The 18,476-nt window shown below is 33.0% G+C and overlaps 3 protein-coding genes across 5 annotated transcripts in view; 2 read left to right on the top strand and 1 right to left on the bottom strand.

Moving 5' to 3' along the window:
- LOC113854762 overlaps positions 1-2,603 on the top strand; it is a 7,529-nt gene extending 4,926 nt beyond the window's left edge. Inside the window, exons 7-10 of one of the 2 annotated variants that reach the window (XM_027485964.1) lie at positions 33-162; positions 260-339; positions 1,679-1,813; positions 1,979-2,603. In XM_027485964.1, the coding sequence (XP_027341765.1) occupies positions 33-162; positions 260-339; positions 1,679-1,813; positions 1,979-2,206 (573 nt within the window). In that variant the 3' untranslated portion in view covers positions 2,207-2,603. The remainder of the gene's footprint in view (positions 1-32; positions 163-259; positions 340-1,678; positions 1,814-1,978) is intronic. The other variant, XM_027485965.1, reaches the window with a different exon arrangement.
- The window catches only part of LOC113854763 (putative clathrin assembly protein At2g01600), a 24,185-nt gene extending 11,570 nt beyond the window's left edge, over positions 1-12,615 (top strand). Inside the window, exons 2-15 of one of the 2 annotated variants that reach the window (XM_027485968.1) lie at positions 6,231-6,365; positions 6,450-6,519; positions 6,602-6,838; positions 6,950-7,077; positions 8,779-8,871; positions 9,041-9,091; positions 9,720-9,785; positions 9,871-9,936; positions 10,035-10,115; positions 10,220-10,300; positions 10,472-10,648; positions 10,728-10,809; positions 10,914-11,035; positions 11,648-12,615. In XM_027485968.1, coding sequence (XP_027341769.1) covers positions 6,276-6,365; positions 6,450-6,519; positions 6,602-6,838; positions 6,950-7,077; positions 8,779-8,871; positions 9,041-9,091; positions 9,720-9,785; positions 9,871-9,936; positions 10,035-10,115; positions 10,220-10,300; positions 10,472-10,648; positions 10,728-10,809; positions 10,914-11,035; positions 11,648-11,992 — 1,689 coding nt within the window. In that variant the 5' untranslated portion in view covers positions 6,231-6,275 and the 3' untranslated portion in view covers positions 11,993-12,615. Of the gene's footprint in view, positions 1-6,064; positions 6,366-6,449; positions 6,520-6,601; positions 6,839-6,949; positions 7,078-8,778; positions 8,872-9,040; positions 9,092-9,719; positions 9,786-9,870; positions 9,937-10,034; positions 10,116-10,219; positions 10,301-10,471; positions 10,649-10,727; positions 10,810-10,913; positions 11,036-11,647 lie in introns of those variants that run through there. The other variant, XM_027485967.1, reaches the window with a different exon arrangement.
- LOC113854765 (NAD(P)H-quinone oxidoreductase subunit L, chloroplastic) lies at positions 2,807-4,464 on the bottom strand. The gene is made up of 5 exons (XM_027485970.1): positions 4,247-4,464; positions 4,052-4,141; positions 3,752-3,859; positions 3,550-3,644; positions 2,807-3,399 (listed from the first exon to the last, which is right to left on the bottom strand). The coding sequence occupies exons 1-5, from the start codon at positions 4,424-4,426 to the stop codon at positions 3,246-3,248; spliced, it is 627 nt and encodes a 208-aa protein (XP_027341771.1). The 5' UTR covers positions 4,427-4,464; the 3' UTR covers positions 2,807-3,245.
- Positions 12,616-18,476: the final 5,861 nt, after the last annotated feature.

Below are 18,476 nucleotides of genomic sequence, written 5' to 3' on the forward strand. Positions count from 1 at the left end.
CAAATTTATGTCAATGTGCTGCTTTTTTATAGGCTACTGAAAGATTTGAGGCCATATATCCCACTCTGAAAGAGGTGGCTCTTGGAGGTTCTCCTGGAAGTAAAGCAATGAAACAAGTTTCTCTGCAGATATTCAGTTTTGCTATCAAAGCAGCTGGAGAAAGTATGAAAGCTTGATTTTATTATTTTATTTGTGCTTCTTTTCTTATTAGATGAAATACTTGTTTTAGAGGGTATTCTGAATCAAATCTGTATTTCAGATAAACCTGAGCTATCAAAAGAAGCAGCTGGTATTTTTATTTGGTGTTTGGGCCAAAACACTGAATGCTACAAGCAATGGGTAAGCAATTCTGTCTTGAAGCTTGCTGTTTTGAGTTTATTCAAGTTTTTTGGCAGTATTTTTTGATAGAGCAAGAGAAGTTATTATAACTTATAAGAAACAATTTTTTGCTGTTTCTACACACACACAAATTTATTGACACTTGGTGTAAATTTGGACTTACACCAAATCTCAACTGTTAAAATTAATGGATCCAATGTTTTAAAAGATGCTGGTTGTCAAATTTAAAAAAATAAAATTATAGGCACGTGAAAACAATTTCTTTCTTCTCCTCTGTTAAGGGAGTTGGATCTTCCCCCAACTTCCTTGCTGCTCAGAATTGTTGGATATTTCAGCCATCCACTGTCACTATCTCTCTGCAAACTGTAACCTCATCGTCTATAATTGCATACGGATGCAAGTACTGTGTGTGAGAGCAAAGATTCAAAGGCATGGATTTGTTACCTCCTGCAAAGTGACACCGCAAGAGCAAAGATCCTGAGATTGAAGCATCAATGGTTCAAAAACACTCCCTGGTGGTGATCTTTTCTCATGGTGCTGGTGCTCCTTCCTCTTTCTGATTAGAAGCAAGGCAAAGTTTCCCTTTTATTACAACTTTAAATAACTTGTTGCCCCAACCACACAACCAGACAACTTTAGCTCTTTATGATGTGAAACAAAATTATCAAATAGCTATTAATTTTAAATGGTAATGTAATGTGCAAGGTGTGTGTGAAAGTTGTGGGAGTGGGGGAGTTTGAAACCTCCAGTACCGGGATTGGAGAAGGAACTCCACCCCTTACTTCCTTCATACGTGTGACTCTTTCTGAACATCTAAAGGAAGAAAAGACACACAAAATGTAAAGTTCTGTTGATATATTTAAACCATTGGATCTATTAGTTTTAATGGTTGAGAATTGGTGTAAGTCTGAATACTTACACTTGGTGTCAATAGATTCTTTTTCTGTCTATATCTATTTCTTGTATGTATCTATATATATTATATGGCAATCTGATAGATAATGCATTTGAAACTGAAAGAGAAGGGATTGCATTTTGTTGTGGACTTCTCCCTTAGCCCTGGATAAGTGGTGAACCCAGGTTATGAAAGAGAAAGAATGAATACAAATTGTTCCGCTCAAGATTTCGACAGCCAGATATCTCTCCCTATAATCAATCTTTTAACTAAACCCAATATCCGTAATCTGCTCTGCCAATCTCTTCCAAATTCTGATAGAATTCTAACAATCACTTGTTTTTCACTCCCTCAACTTACAGAAATCAGCCCGATGGGCTTACTTAACACAATCATAAAATTAGATTTACTAATTTGATCTTGTTCCTTATTGGATATGAACAGGAAAAAGTTTATCAGGACAACATTGAAGCAAGTGTTTCAGTTCTGAAGAAGCTTTCTGATGATTGGAAGGAGCAATCAACAAAATTGTCTCCTCATGAGCCACTGAGGGATACCTTAAAGAATTTTAGGCAAAAGGTAGTTTTTCATTAATCTGTCTTCATGATATACTTTCAGTTTATTGCATATGGGATTTGGTTTCCAGTCACACTGACATGTACTGATTAAATTCCGTTTTATTGTACTGAAGTAGCTGCATGTTTGAACTTGGGTATTTAATGATATAACTATTTTTGGCCGCAGAATGAGAAAGTATTGGCCACTGAGGGTGATGCTGCTCGTCATGCGCTCTTCAAGGATGCCGATAAATATTGTAAGATAATATTAGGAAGAGTTTCGCGCAGCCATGGGTGCACGACTTGTTTAACCTTTACAGTTCTTGCTTTGGCTGTGGGTGCTGTTCTTTTGTCCCCCAATATGGAATCCTTGGATTTTAAGAAGCTTTCTGTACTTTTCAACTCTCAGTATTGAGTAGTCTGCAGAATATTCCGCACTACTGGCAGTTGGTTACTCCAATCAGCAATTTTCTTTTCAGCCCATCTCATTCACAATGGGTACAGTAACTCAATAGCCTCAAATAAAGTGCATAATGCGGAGGGTGTACACTTAGTTCAGATGACAGAGAATAGTTGAGGCCAACACTGCTTCGAGGTTTACTTTAGTTTGACCATTTTATTATTTATTTGATGCTCTATGTTAAGTTAGTTATCTTATGCCATTACATTAACCGTGCTGGCAAAAAGCCAATGAGGTGACTACATATGTATTCTGAAGTTAATCGAGTTTAATCAAAGGAATTTTGGAGATAAACTGCGAAAACTTTCTGTAGATTTGGCTATGTTATCATGGCATGTGCCCTTTTCTTGTCTATTTCCTGGTTTCGATGCTTTGCTTTTCCTTTATTGAACAGCATTATTGACCTTATCAGATGGTCGATATAAAGCAGGAAAATAGAGCTTTGAGTGAGAGAAAAGGAGAAGTGGATAATTGCTTTCAGTAATACATTTGAGGGGATAAGCGCTTTCATTTCAGGAAAATACTGGCACGCTAGATACAATCATTTTCTTCCTGAGTCACTATTTATTTATAATTCTTTGACCTCGAGTTTTGTTCAATTTTTCCGAAATTTGGCATTGCACGATTGATATCAATATTGTATATCCTTTATTGATTCCATGAAAAATTGTGTTAAATTATTACGTCAATGTCAATTAATTCCCACATCACACCTTAATTTGAACTGCTAGACATTACATCAATATCAGTCTTAATAGATTAGTGAAAAAAAAAGAAGCCATTCTTTTTCCTTTTGGATTCCGTTGGATATCGTTTGACATTGAAAGTGAAAATCTTACGGATTACCTTCAAATTTTGCATCTGAATCCCATTCAATAAAACCTTTTTTTAATAAAAACAGAATAGGTATAACCATAACCCAACACTCACAACAATGTAGTTTTGAAGAACTGTACGATCGAACATCTGATTTTTTTGTGCTTTGGCCTCAATTTCATGGATAATCATAATCTTCAGGTTCGGCAAATGGGTACTTTGAGTACGCATTTCTAATTTTTGAAGGATCTTCAGGCGTAGACCAAGGGTACTTCAAAGATGGGTCCCGTGGGAATTTCCTGTAGTTTAAAAACGGTGCCCAAAGGAGAACCCTGCAGGACAAGAAGGAAATTATTTACACATTAGTGTGCTTTTAGAAATATGCTGCCAATTGTTAGAACAAATAATTTTAAAAAGAGAACAATCTTTTCAAAAAGTTAGAAATATAATAGTACTGGTTGCAGTACATATATTTTGCTTACCCTGGGAAGAAAATGAAGACACACATGAATTGGAGATACATCTCCAGCAACTTTCTTCTGTACCATCTTTTCCAAAGCCAGTACATAATTATTGGCTGCAATTCACGCAGTTATGCTCACTCACATTTAAAGAACTCAATTCAAATGCTCCTGTTGATTACATAAGGACAAACTTCAAAAGTTGTGAAAGGAATGAACTTACTGGCACGACAATGAAATAGATAAAGAGAACAATCCCCCATTGTGTCAAAACCCATGTGAGTTCTGGCTGGTTATTCTCTCCAGTGACTGCTAATACTGGTTGCTCCGCCTGTTCAAATAGCCACAGTCAACTTTTCTCTATGAAAACGAAAGGAATAATGTTAACTAGTTTCATAAAAGCACTAATAAAGGAATTAAAAGAATTTTTTTAAGAAAGTATATCGTTTAGTGTGACACTTGTTGGCTGGACCCAAGAACAAAGACAGTGGCAAGAGCTGAATTTTTATGTACAAGAATCTACCAAGGCCAAGAGAGCTCCTATATGCAGTGCCAAACTTGGTTTCTTTAGACTGTCATAATCATTGGGCTTCTGGCTGCTGCAAGTTATTCTCTGCAATTGAATTCATGGGTTCAAGTTAGATGAGTTTTTCAATGAAAGGAGTTAAGTAAAACTAGTGAAGTATTGTATTGATGGGCAGAAAGAAAATTGAAGTACATGTAATGATCGGCAAGGGTTAGTGTTGTTGTGGTTTGATTTGTGTTCGGAAGCAATGAAGAGAGAAGAAGCCCCGCGTGCTGAAGTGGGAAGAGGAGGAAGAGCTTTGGGAACATGGAGGCTGAATGAGTAGCTCATTTTTGTGTAGGCTCTCTCGGTTTGGTTTCTTATCCTTTTCATCACTTCAGTTCCATGGCAACGGATGAATGGCTTTCTGAGGGAAAAAATGACAAAAAAAAAAAAAAAGATTGAGGAAATGACACGTGGAAATTAGACTCATCCACTACCACTCCTGTTTCTTGTCCATTCAAGTTTTGATGAGGCTAACACAAATTTCCTAAACTTGTATTAGTTGGTATTCAACACAATGGCAGTCAGTCTTGGAACAAAAAATAAAATTTTATAAGTCTTAAACGAAAATAAAGCTTGGACTGTTATTTCTGATAATTTTTTTATATATTAATTTGTTTAAACTTTTTTATATGTGCATTAAAGAAATTATAATTTTTGTTGTCATGTTGAAGTAGTCATTTTAATATGAGAATGTTGGCAGGAATTCAGTTGATGGGTTTCAGATCTTCCAAAGTGGTGAAAATTAATATGGTTTTAATTCCTCGTGGTTCAAACAATCATCAATATTTTATAGTTGAAGTTTAGTCAAAATTCAATAAGCATTATCAAATAAAAATAAATTCATATCCACATGATACATTTTTCTTCTCATCAAATCTGATAGCTTCGATATTTTACCTACGAAAATTTTCAAATGCAATGCACTTCTCGTATCAAGCATTTTCAAAGTTGAAACATTGCCTTCCAAATGGATGAGGTCACATCTTCCTGTTCTGATTTAAAATTGAGATGATGCTCCAGTTCTTTAGAGATTGAGGCTATGCCAATGATTTGAGGAGTTTCAATTCTTTGCATGATATATGATACTCACTTTCATGTGAAATTCTCAACCTTTATCGGTTCTTGTGTAAATTTTAAACTTAAATTTTATTGTTTTTGCTTAATTTTTTTTTTCACTTTCACACATATAAAGTCAAGCACAAAATATTTAATAATCCTAAACTGTTAAATTTCCCAATATGAAATGATTGCGAAAAATTTTCTAGCATGTTACTATCAAATAAAACAAAAATAAAAAAATTCATAAATTCAGACACATTATTAGTACAAAAAAATTCATAAATCAAATTTGTAATAAATTAAAACGCCTTTAAAAATTCATAATTAAAAACACTTAATTCACAGTGTAAGAGTACAATTGAAAAAGCCAATATCATCATATCTTTCAATTTCATTATGCAGTCAAGTTTGTTAGTTTCTTTAAATCACACAACTAAATTCAGACACATTATTAGTACAAAAAAAGAAAAAGAAAAAGAAAAAGAAAAGAGAATCTGATACATTATAACTCCTCAACCCAATTTTATAATTTTTAACTATAGTTTAGATAGTGCGAAATTATATCTGAGGTTGGATCATAAATCAATAGTGGTTATAGACAGCAATTCCTTAATAGCTAATTCGGTTGTGATTGGAGAGTGAGGCCAACCGCACAATTACTTGTCATCAACTAAAATTCACTTTGATGACACCCGCATCCAATTAATAATCACTACTAATTACCAATTATTACATTAACAAGACACCCACTGTGCCCACACATTTAAGTATATTATTAATCTAATTTTTTTTTTCTATGCTTCTTAAACAATTCTATTCAAAATATACTAATTTTTTTCTAACTAAATTTAAAATTATTGATTGTTTAAACTTAACTTTAAAAATTAAATTAACATTTTCCAAACGAAAAACAGTTAGGAAAAAAAATAAAAAATAAAAAAGGGAAGAGGATGCCCAGCGAAGGAGGGGCCGCAAAAAGCCAAGGTTGTCGGAATTGTGTTTGATTCTTCCTTCAGTTGAGTTGAGTGCAGTCGCAGCGATTCTCTCTATTTGATCCGAGAAAACCGAAGAGAGAGAGAGAGAGAGAGAGAAAGAGAGAGAGAGATCGGCGCTGAAAATGGGTACGCTTCAATCTTGGAGAAGAGCTTACGGTGCCATCAAAGACTCAACGAAAGTGGGTCTTGCCCATGTCAACAGCGATTACGCGGTAAACTTAATAAGATCTTTTTCTAAACATAGAATCTTTCTTTCTTTCTTTCTTTTCTGATGAATCCCTAATTCCTAATTTTAGGATTTGGATGTTGCCATAGTCAAAGCCACGAACCACGTCGAATGTCCACCCAAAGAGAGACATCTAAGAAGTGAGTGCCCATTTTCTTGTGATGATCTTCAGATCCCAATTTCATTGATCTTCTGATTTCAATTTCGATTTCATTTTTTTAGAGATTCTGTTTGCCACTTCTGCTGTTCGGCCCAGGGCTGATGTTGCTTACTGCATTCACGCCCTTTCTCGCCGCTTGGCCAAGACGCGCAATTGGACCGTCGCATTGAAAACCCTAATAGTCATCCATAGGTTATTGAGGGAGGGTGATCCTACTTTCAGAGAAGAACTTCTCAATTTCTCACAGAGAACACGGATTCTCCAGCTTTCTAATTTTAAGGATGATTCTAGCCCAATAGGTTATTTTTTTACCTTATTATCTTTATATTTTGTTGTTTAACTGTCATCTGGGTTTATATTAGAGTTTTTAAATGTTATTCTCATGCCTATGTGATTTCATTTGCCTGCAGCTTGGGATTGCTCTGCATGGGTACGAACTTATGCATTGTTTTTGGAAGAAAGACTTGAATGTTTTCGGATTTTGAAGTATGATATTGAAGCGGAACGTCTACCCAAACCTGCCCCAGGGCAGGAGAAGGTAATTTCAATGAACCGTTGTTCATTTGATGGTCAAGTTTTGAAGATGTGTATGTAGCACCTAATATTGTTGTCTTTATGTGGACTGAAAAGTGTTTGTGTAAAAAATAAATACTATTTTCTCTGACAGTTATAGGTTAGTTAGTCTGAGTGAGTGTTTATAGTTAAAACAATTACTTACTCAGACAGGTTGAAACAAAAAAAAAGGTAGGGATTTAGCTTAAATAGGAGAAGGGGTAGAAAGGAGTGGCATTGAGATTTGTTACTGGTGACCAGTGCTGTGGCTCAGTTGTAATGGGAAACCATTGGAGATAATTTTCTCCCTGTTCTCTTCAATTTTTATCCAAGCGATTAAATATCTCTTTTCTCTATTTCTGTTGTGGGTTCCCAACTCTGCATGTGTATGGTCTTCTATTTGGGTTCCTAGTGAACATTCAACATATTTTTCACCTTTTAAAGGTTTGCTAGAATGCAGCTGTTTGTATATGCATAAGCATATTTAGTGGGGGTGTGCATGGGACGACTTTATCTTTGTTCTTACCTGGCCAGAAATTTTGACAAGGTCTTTTCTTTGCCCAAATTCAACCCAACCAAGACCCAATAATATTGATTATTGAAACAGGACCATGTCAATCCAATTTACAAGCAAAATATATTAATCTTCTTAACATTATATATAGTTAAATTATAGAATTAATAAAGTATAGAACTAAATTAAAGTATATTTTTCAATATATATTTTAAAACAAATAATATTGATATGAGATTACGATATGCAAAATATCATCTATCAAATTTTGTAGTCTTATTACTAATACATAATTGCTTAAAAAAAGTTTATGTTTTAAAAGAGAAAAGAGGTTGGGACAAACGAACTATAACCTGAATCAGTCCTCGTAATACACTAGGTTTAATTTTAAAATCTCAAACTGTCAAAATCAACATCAGACAGGACCAGTTGGTGGGACAGGACGAGTCTTGTACTACACCCTTAATATTTAGGGTGTATTTTCATCCTAAACTTGGTAGAGTTGCATTTTTAGCTTTAATTTGGTGCTTTGCTAGTTGATGCTTTAAAGGAGTTGGTATCCTTGATATGGAAATAGTTTGAGCTGCAATATGCTAAATTCTTAGTGTTTGCTGTCCCTTACTTCTAATGGTTTTTAATTTTTTCCTTAGAGATGGTCAACCCCTTCTAGTTGGATCAGACTTGCTTCTTATTGTGATCCAAAACAAAGTTGGGCCTGGCATGACCATGACCTTTGATCTTTTAACTGTACTGAAATGTTTTTTTGGATTAAATGAAACTGTAGGCCCTTTACTTTTTAAGGAGTTTTCAATAGAGTTCGAACATGTTGGAAGTTTCTAATGTCTTTATAGTTTGAAAATTTCTAGTTGGGTCCTAGTAGATTGCCTACCATTAGAAGAAAATTTAAGTTCTACTATATGCATGCAACCTTACCCCCACAAGCGGAGAGCCTATATATATAGTATTTAACTCATACATAGGTCACAAGGCAACAACTTTATCGTTGCACCAAGGCTCACCCGATATAGAGGACCTGACTATACATTTTTGAAAATCTACAAACAGTTAGTTATCCATGGATTAACTTGAGCCCTTCTTTGAAGCATGTTGCTTCCTTAGTTAAAACTTTGTTTATAATTTGGAAGTTTTCATGTTTATTTGTTTTTCAAGCAGGGCTACAGCAAGACCAGGGATTTGGATAGTGAGGAGTTATTGGAGCAGTTGCCTGCTTTGCAACAGCTGCTATATCGACTTGTTGGTTGTCGGGTAATATCGTGAAATGTGAATATTCATCATCTTTTTTGTCTTTTTATTTTTAATTTGGTCACTTTATATCAATTTGGTTTAGTGGTTTTTATCTTACTACTGCTTTTTATTTTTGGGGTAGTATTTTTTTCTTGAATAGTAGAAACTGATTGGGTGTTTAATTTTACAGCCGGAAGGAGCAGCTGTTAGCAATTATGTGATACAATATGCTCTGGCTCTGGTATGTGTTGTTGTTGGTTTATCTGAAGAACTTTGTATTGAGCTAGAGATCAGAATTTAGCAATAGTATATATATACATGTTTCAGGATGTGCCATCTATTTTAGATTTTTCTGAGCAGAGACCATGTATAGGGGAAAGATGGGATTCTGTTGTTGACTGTAACTGTATTGGTTGACCTTAAGGTTATGAAATACTTTTTCTTCTTTCTATTTACATGGATTAAAACAATGAAACTGTGAATATTGGACTTAGAAATTGAACTTTGAATGGAATAACTTCCAAAATTCTGCGACCATGGCATTTATTGATGCTTCTTCCATTGGCAGTGGGACTCCATATTAGGTTAACGATAATGTTGGAATTGATTTTTAATTGTCTGCATTTAAAGATCTGTTTAGGATAGGGACAGCAGCTACGGTGACCATTTGTCATCATGGTTATGTGGTCTCTTGTTAAATAGTTGTAAATTTGATGTTATTGATCAAGCACTTGATTGTTTATGTTATAAGCTTCATATATATTAGTTATGTTCATAACTAGTGTTGGAGGTATATAGTTTTTAAATTTATTATATTACATGCATTTAAATTGCTTTTGTTGTTGATCTGGTTCTTTTGCTCATTCTAGGTATTGAAAGAGAGCTTTAAGATTTATTGTGCTATTAATGATGGCATTATCAACCTTGTTGATAAGGTAAATTGACTTACCATTATCTACTTGATGAGTATCAAGTTTAAATAAAACATGTTTTATTCTGGAAAATGAAATTTTCTTGTAGTTTTTTGAGATGCCCAGACATGAAGCTATTAAAGCCCTTGAAGCCTATAAACGTGCGGGTCAGCAGGTGATATTTTGAAGCTTGTATTTCTCAGTTAACCACTAGGCTTTTGCATTTCAATTTCATGAAATGATGCTTGTATTAAATTTACCAAATTGTTGCAGGCAGCAAGTCTATCTGATTTCTATGAAGTTTGCAAAGGTTTGGAACTTGCTAGGAATTTTCAGTTTCCTGTCTTAAGAGAGGTATGCCTTAGTGATTGTGGCAATCTCGTGCTTTTATTTAATGAGTTTTTCCTGTTACATTTTTAACATGGGGTTACCATTGTTTTTATTGCTGATCTTTTCAGCCTCCACAATCTTTTCTAAACACCATGGAAGAGTACATTAAGGAGGCACCTCGAGTGGTTACAGTTCCAAGCGAGCCATTGGTTAGTACATCATTTGTTTTGTTTATGTAGAGCATAGTTGTCATAGTGCATTTGTAAATTGGGTTTATTAGGATTTTGTTGAACAATGATTAGGCAACTATATGTACTTTTCCTTTATTTCTTTTACATTTAAGTTCTTCTAGCCACTAACTTCTTGTCCTGTGTCAACAGCTTCAGTTGACTTACAGACCAGAAGAAACTCTTGCAATTGAAGACACGAAACCATCTGTTGAAGAACAAGAGCCATCAGTTCCTGTTGATAATGATGTTGTTGCCGAATCTGAACCTGCACCTCCTCCTCCTCCTCCTCCTACATCTCACAACACCTTTGAAACCGGAGACTTACTGGTAGCTTGGATCCCAATGTTATCTCAGTTTTTTAATTTATTTATTTTGTATAATTTTCCTTATCCTGGCCTTGTTGCAGGGATTGAGTGACACTGCACCTGATGCATCATCCATAGAGGAAAGAAATGCTCTTGCCCTAGCCATAGTACCCTCTGAAAATGGTGAGTTTTGTTTTTGGCTTCTTCTCAAACCCTACTGCTAAGCAAGGTTTAGTGGATTGATATGCTCGTGACTTCTATGAAATGTGACTGTTTTGTGCATATAGGCACTACATCAGCTTTTAACTCAACTACCACTCAAACAAAAGATTTTGATCCAACCGGATGGGAGCTTGCTCTGGTCAGCACTCCAAGTACTGATATTTCTTCAGTCAATGAGAGACAATTGGTACGACCTTCATGTGACATTTCTAAGTTGTTTATGTAAATATACATTGATATCAGTGTGAAATCAAAGCTGACAACAACTAGAGTGTTGATCATGCACGGAATTTGGAATTAATAAGAAATTATTTTGCAGTCCATTAGTTGCTCCTAAAATTATAGTTTTTTAACTGTCCAGTTTTATACTGGTAAAGATTGAATTTAGTATGGCATGCATGCTAAACATAAATACTATTTCATTATTCAACAGTTTAAGCAATGAAAATTATGTTCTATAAATTAGTTGATGGCGTCTTCATATGAAGTTTACACTGGCATCAATCTGTTGCATAACTTTGTGATGCCTAAGATTTGGTGTTACTGTACTGTTTTGACAGACATAAATATGCATAACATTCAGGATTCATGGGGTTTAGGTTATTTGATTGTTTTGAACCACGCTCAATCTTTTATTAGTACAAGTCATTTGATACGGTGTACATATGCTTTTTCTTATACAAGTCTATTTATTGTCACTATGATAAAAGTAAGTGTAGATGGTCTATAGAATGAATGATGAGAATAACATAACCCTAACTTAAGCTGTGTTTATCATTTTGTTGGCATTGAATGTCAGGCTGGTGGATTGGACTCCCTCACTCTTAACAGCTTATATGATGAAGCAGCATATAGAGCTGCACAACAACCAGTATATGGAGCACCAGCCCCAAATCCATTTGAAGTGCAGGATCCATTTGCTTTATCAAACAGCGTCCCTCCCCCACCAGCTGTCCAAATGGCAGCAATGCAACAGCAAGCAAATCCATTTGGTCCTTTCCAACCATTTGAACCACAGCAGCAGCAGCAGCACATGTTGATGAACCCGGCAAATCCCTTTGGGGATGCAGGATATGGAGCATTTCCCGGCAATCCCGCTTCTCACCCACAGAACAATCCATTTGGAAGCACAGGCTTGTTGTGAGAATGGCTCTCTTTTTGGAGATATAGAATGTATTTAATCAATCAAGTTGGTTTTGAGTTGCAACATGAGTTCTTCATTTGTTGCTAGATAGATGTTTTCTGGAATGGAATGTGTGCCTTGTAAAATCGAGACAACAACACACACACATACACAATGAATTTATCATTTTCTGTTATACATGATGGGGGGAATGTGGGATCGCTTTCTTTGGATATTTCTCCACTCAAATACTTGGAACACTTACACATGTTCTTGTACCCTGTATTGTGTGGTTGTATAGATAGTGTGTGTCGCACTGTTTACCGCTGCATTGGAAGTTTCTAGTTTATAATTTTTTGGGGAGGGTAAAATAAAATTTGATGGAGCGGCCTGGGGTTCTTGATGTTTGGTCATGTCTAAGCAATGTCATTGATTTAGATTTTGTTTAACATTTGAGCACAAAATGTATATGTTTGATTTGATATTTGCCCCCTCCATCGATTAAGAATTGTACTTTAATATATAAGGTGCAACATTAATATAATGGTAATTTTTTATCATGTAATATATAACGGTTTGAAGTTATGCTGAATGCATGTCTTTGGGTAATGAGCTATATATTAGAAAATTTGCTTTGCATTTGTTATTAACTAATAATTGTAACTTTGTTTTACGAAGTGCATCATTCCTTTTTGGTCGATCCAAATTCGATTTGCATTTGGCCTCTTCCGATTGTGCAATCCTGTGGCTCTCGGCATGCTATCTCATGATTAGTAACCTGTTTAGGTCGGGGTATATTGTGATAATTGTAGGGTTGAACTAAATTTTCATCCATTTTGTTTTGAGTGACATATCAACACGTAATTAAATAATAGTATAAAATTCATCAAAGTTGTTTCTTTTTAGTTCTTGATTACAACTGAGCACAAGCAAATTGTTCTGATTTCTTTGAAATTTTCACTGAATAGATAATTCAAAATGAACCATTAAAGAACATTGACTTGCCATCATATACAGGTTAGATGACGTAAAACAACATAAACACAAGTAAAAGTTGTCATTAAATACTTATATTTATATACACAACGATACAAACAGCAGGTGTAATTTTATTTTTTATCATTGCAAATAAATTTTATATTATTATCGAATTATATGTTACTATAATTTTGAAAGAATTTTTTCACCTCGTAATGTATATTAAGCAAGTAGTAACGGGAAATCATCATAAATTGTAAGATATAGAAGAATAATAAAATAATATGTAATTTAAAACAATATGTCCCTAGGCCTAGAATGTAGGTGTATCCCTGCGTACAGTCAAGTAAAAAATGAAAAAACTATTGTCTCAAGTTGAATGATTTGAGCATGCTTAGTTGCTACTGCCCAACAAGTACTTAAGCACATGAACTTATATCTCGAGTATCTCCCTGTACGGTGCATGCACATTACTTTCAGAATAATAGTTACCTCTTGTGTCCCCGTGCGTGTGTGCGTGTTAATATTTGAGTGGCATGGCATCAAGCGGGAAAAGAGTGAGAAATAAAAAGAAAGAGAGAGGGTAGGTAGAAGAGGAGGCAACAAAGAGAAAGCACAGTTAAGGGGCAAAAAAAGCATGGTGAACAGAGAAGGCCTTGTCCCACATATCCTAACACTTCGAAGTCATCATCATTGCTACCACGTCCCTTCATGTAAGTTAGATTTCTTATTTTTGTGTCCTTTTCCCTCCCTTAGTTTTTTAATCTTCATTTTTCATAGTTAAGGAACAATCAGTAGTATCCTATCATTAGCCAACACTTCCATCATTCTTACTTTCTCTCCATTGTGTATTTCTAATTTTTATCATAACAGAATCCTAAGTTTTAAAATAAGAGAAAAGAAAAAGGCAGTATTTCTAGTGCACCTTTCTGCCCAAAGATGAAAAAAATAACAGTTTCGAATCTTGCAAAAATCTAAGTATATCGATTTGCTTTTCGAATGTTCATGATATCTATATATCCGTACATTAAAAAGAAACATTTTGCTCTCACTTAAATTATATTTTCCTCACAAGAATTATGGCTCCGCATACAGCAGATACTTCAAATTATTGTCTCGTGTATATTTTTTTAGAAAATTGCTTGAGAAATAATTGTCTTTTGATTTTTTTAACAATTATTTTTTTGAAATAAATCAACTCAAATACATACTTATTATCTTTTTCAGCAATAAATAAAAACTCAGAATGTACCACAAGCATTATTAAGTGATTCCTTGGATCCGTAAACTTTGGATTACAAAAGGAGGGAAAACAATATGACCCTTTAAAGTTATTTCTCATTTTGAGAAATTATTCTTTTTGTTTTTTTTTATCCTCTACCTTTTTCAAAAACTATTCTCGTTGATCTATTTAAAATTTCAAGATGACATTAATTATTATTATATTCTCAAATGTTATAAACATTTATTATAAAGGAGAGAGAAATAATGGTAGGGGTCATATTAATTAGTTTAATTTTTCTTAACATAATTAAGGTGAATTTTAACGTGTTATAAAGTTTGTTGTTTAAGTTTTTTTGTTTAATCCCAAAGTCTACTATCTTACATTATGAACAATTAAAAAAATGCATAACTACAAAAAAAATAAAATAATACTTCCAAAATTTGAATAACAGCAAAGAAACATCTAGTATAATCATTTTAAAAAAAGTGAACTTAGCGATCATAACATTATTCAGATTTTGTTTGTTTAACTGGTTAAACAGAATTTACACACTTCTCCATATAAAATAGCACTGCCTGAAGTAATTTTCACTAAAAGGGAAGGGGAAAAAAAATCATTGAATAAATTTCGTTTCAAATTGCATACAAGCAAGCACTTGAACTAACACAAGTTAGTTTGAAATGCTATGTTTTGTACCATAATTGATCATGAACTTTCATAGCAATTTTTTTTCCTTCCAAAATAGACATATACAATCAACTACAGTTGAAGCTAGAAGCCACAGTGAGAATTTTTACAGAAATATTAATTAACTTTAGAGTCAAATGGCGTACCTTATGGGAAATTGCGATATTTCCCTCTCCTAGAGTTCGAATCTCAAATGTGTGTGTATAATTTAAAAATTATATATATACATATAACTATTTAATTACTCGTTGTTGGCGATTCATAAGAAGCTTTTTAATTAACAATGTTTTATTACAATTATAAAAAACATAAGGTTGAATGCGTGTAACTAATGAATTTACTGAATAATAGATATGGGTAGAAATATTATTAATCAGCAGTTGAAATTCCTTACATTTGTTGTGTGGGTGTTATACGAGTGAATAGAGTTTCATTCCTAGTTTTGGTCTTAAAAATTGTGTTAGAAAGTCAACTGATAAACTCTTTTAATTTGAATAATTCTATTCTATAGTTAACGGGATTGAGGAATCGGAAAAGAAAGAACTGTCTTTTGTTATAGACCGGTATAGGATTATAGTTTCTCCTGTAAACTTGAATAGGTACCTGACAAATATGATTCATACTTAAACGTTGTGTATGTTTATATGCAGGAATTTTGTGCTAGATTTTTTAATACGCTGTCTCTAACATTACAATTTCGTTGATTCTTACGAAACAATAATTAAAATTAGTTTAGTTTGAAAATGACATAATATTTTAAGATTGTTTTGATTGCATTTCCATTTCAAACACCAAACAGCTCAATTATATTCTCTTTAGGTTTGAGCAATTTTTGTCCCATCTGGGTGATCTGACCTAAAATGTTTGCTGATTGTTGTTTTGAAGAGTTAATTTTTCAATGAAATGATTAAGGAATGAAATTGTATCTGATTAACTTGTTGGAGTCTAATTTCACTTCATTCTTCAGCTAATTTTAAAAATAAATTTAAAAAATGTTAAAATGATATCAATTCAGAAATACAAAGCATTGAAAGAATTAGTCTTTATCGATCAGTAGATGTCCTTTCACTCCTCTGTGATGTTGTCTAGACATGATGTCGGTATCATTCAAGTTCATGATATTCGGTGCCTAAAATCGAAATTAAAAAAGATAAAAAGAAAGAATTAGAATATATCAATCAAGGTTTTATGTTAACTCACTTTATTGGTACTGATATTGTGGATACACATAGATAACTGCAGGCCATCTTTCCGTAACCAAAGAATAAACTTATTGTGGGTTCTTTGTCCATAGTCCATACGTGAATATTTAGTTATGATTTGAAAGATTAAGGTAGTATAGCATGAACATTAATCTTATCACCGTTTCTATCTTAATTCTTCAAAATGTTTTTTTCATTCCTCACTTTGTAGGTAAATAAGAGATTATACCCATAAAAGCAGAGACTTTTTTTAATGATATATTTATGGGATTCGTCAATATTATATATCTATATATTTAAAAAAAAAGTATTTTAATAAGTTATTTATTGATGTTTTATAAAAAAATCAAAGTTATAATTTATTAATATATTGTTTCTAAAAAAGTGAGTGAGTGTATATTAACAGTTATAAGTGCATATACTTGTTTCTTTTAAAATTGAAATATGTTAACAAGATACCCTTTAGTATATTTTTAATAATTTATAATTATAATTTAATAAATTACTTTAAAAAATTATAATTTTTTATATTTATTATTATATAGTCTATCTCAAAATTACATTGTTAAAAATTAAGCCCTCTTTATTGGATGATTATAAATGAAAATATAAGAATAATTAATTATAATAAATTTCAGTCATTCCAAAGGAGTGATAATTTATTTTCTAAAAAAGAAATTTTTATTTTTCCCATTCTTATCCTAGAACCAAAGATTTGGACATTCTAACCATCACCCATGCTTATCTCAACTATGATAGGAACCGATAATTTATCATCGAACTAGTTAAATAGAGTCAATGAGATATATAAACAGTTCAATCTTTGTAGGCCATTTAGCCTTTCCAAGTCACTCTTACTATTAGGACTCAAAATCAAAGACACAACAAAACATTATATTTAGTTAGTTAATTAGAATATTAGACTTGTATTAGTAAATTAACTCAAAACAGTGATGTTGTAATATCTAAGATTTGAATGCAACATTAATGTTGGACATTTAATCCTTCATTATGTCACCATCATATTCTATTCAGCACTTTCAATATACCATGTGTTTTTATAAAAAGAAAAATTAGATTTCTGCAACCCCCTCCCACCCCAAACCAAGATCCAAAACTGGAGTTCAATAAAAGAGGTTATGTTCATGATATAGCTTAGGAAAAGGTTTTAATGGTTATCATTGAAAATGAAAAATAGGGTCCATTTGTATGATTAATGTGCAGGATTAAGCAAAATACTTCCATACTCATTTCATTATATTTTATAATTTGAATTTTGTTGGGTAATGTCTTTGTACCCACGCAAGCCGTTTAGATGAAGCCTACCGGTCCCATTCTAATTGAGCAATTAGATAACAAATGCAGTTTATTTTTAGCATAAGTCGCCAACTTTGAAATTTTCAAAAAACCTTTTTATTAGGAGCTATCAGACCCATAAATTAGACTATTTTAAGAATGAGTGGATCTATATAGCCTAATCTTTTGCATATATGATTGTTATTCACATTTTCCTTTTTTTACTTTTTAAAATCAAATTTCTGTATCATGTCATGTGCTCGAAGTGTGGGATTCGTTAGTCTCTTGAATTGCCAAGTTGAAGAACATGGCATTTTTTAAGCTCCACTTTTGTTTTAACATTTAAGATTGTTGATAATCTTTGGATCAGAATAAGAAAAAATAAATTTTGGGATGAAGAGTAATTGTGAGCGCTCCCAGCAGAAACAATGACATCTTATGATCCATTCTTTTGTTTCACATTTTTAAATGGTTAATGGTGCTCTGGTCAGAATAAAGGGAAAATTAAGATTTGGAAGAGCAATTGAGGGCTCCCACCAGTAATTAACTTTAAAAAGTGAGTTTAGCTTTGATGTTCCTTCCAAGAAAGATAGTCTAGCTTTGAATTTAAAACTTTTTTTTTTCCGTTTTGTTTACTTCTTGAACTTTTGCCTAATCAACAATACATCATAAATGGTCCCATCTTTGCATCTAGCCTTCATTTAATTGTCATATACTCTAATACCTTTCTCATAAAATATTTAAATTACAAAACTACTCATAATGTAACCGATTAGCACAAGTTTTTTATGAGAAAACATAAATAAATTTAATATATGCTACAAAGCATTCTATGAATGAACTTTGATGAATAAATCAATTAATTTATTCATATTGCATCCATCAAACATTGGAGAAGTTGCTTTACTCCTCTTCAATTTTCCCCACCTGCTTACCTTAATGAAGAAATATCTATTTGGCTACAATTTTCCCATCTGGCATAGCCATAATTTGCCTCCAAATTTTGTACTACTAGATATTTGGATGCTTTCTGCATTCAAATATTATCATCAACAGGAGCAAAAGTGTGATGATATTTCCTTTGAGCTGGCATAAATGTACTAAATAAATTTTATAA

The sequence above is a fragment of the Abrus precatorius genome, unplaced genomic scaffold (genome assembly GCF_003935025.1).
Source record: "Abrus precatorius isolate BTA unplaced genomic scaffold, Abrus_2018 Scaffold11, whole genome shotgun sequence".
NCBI classification, from domain to species: domain Eukaryota; kingdom Viridiplantae; phylum Streptophyta; class Magnoliopsida; order Fabales; family Fabaceae; genus Abrus; species Abrus precatorius.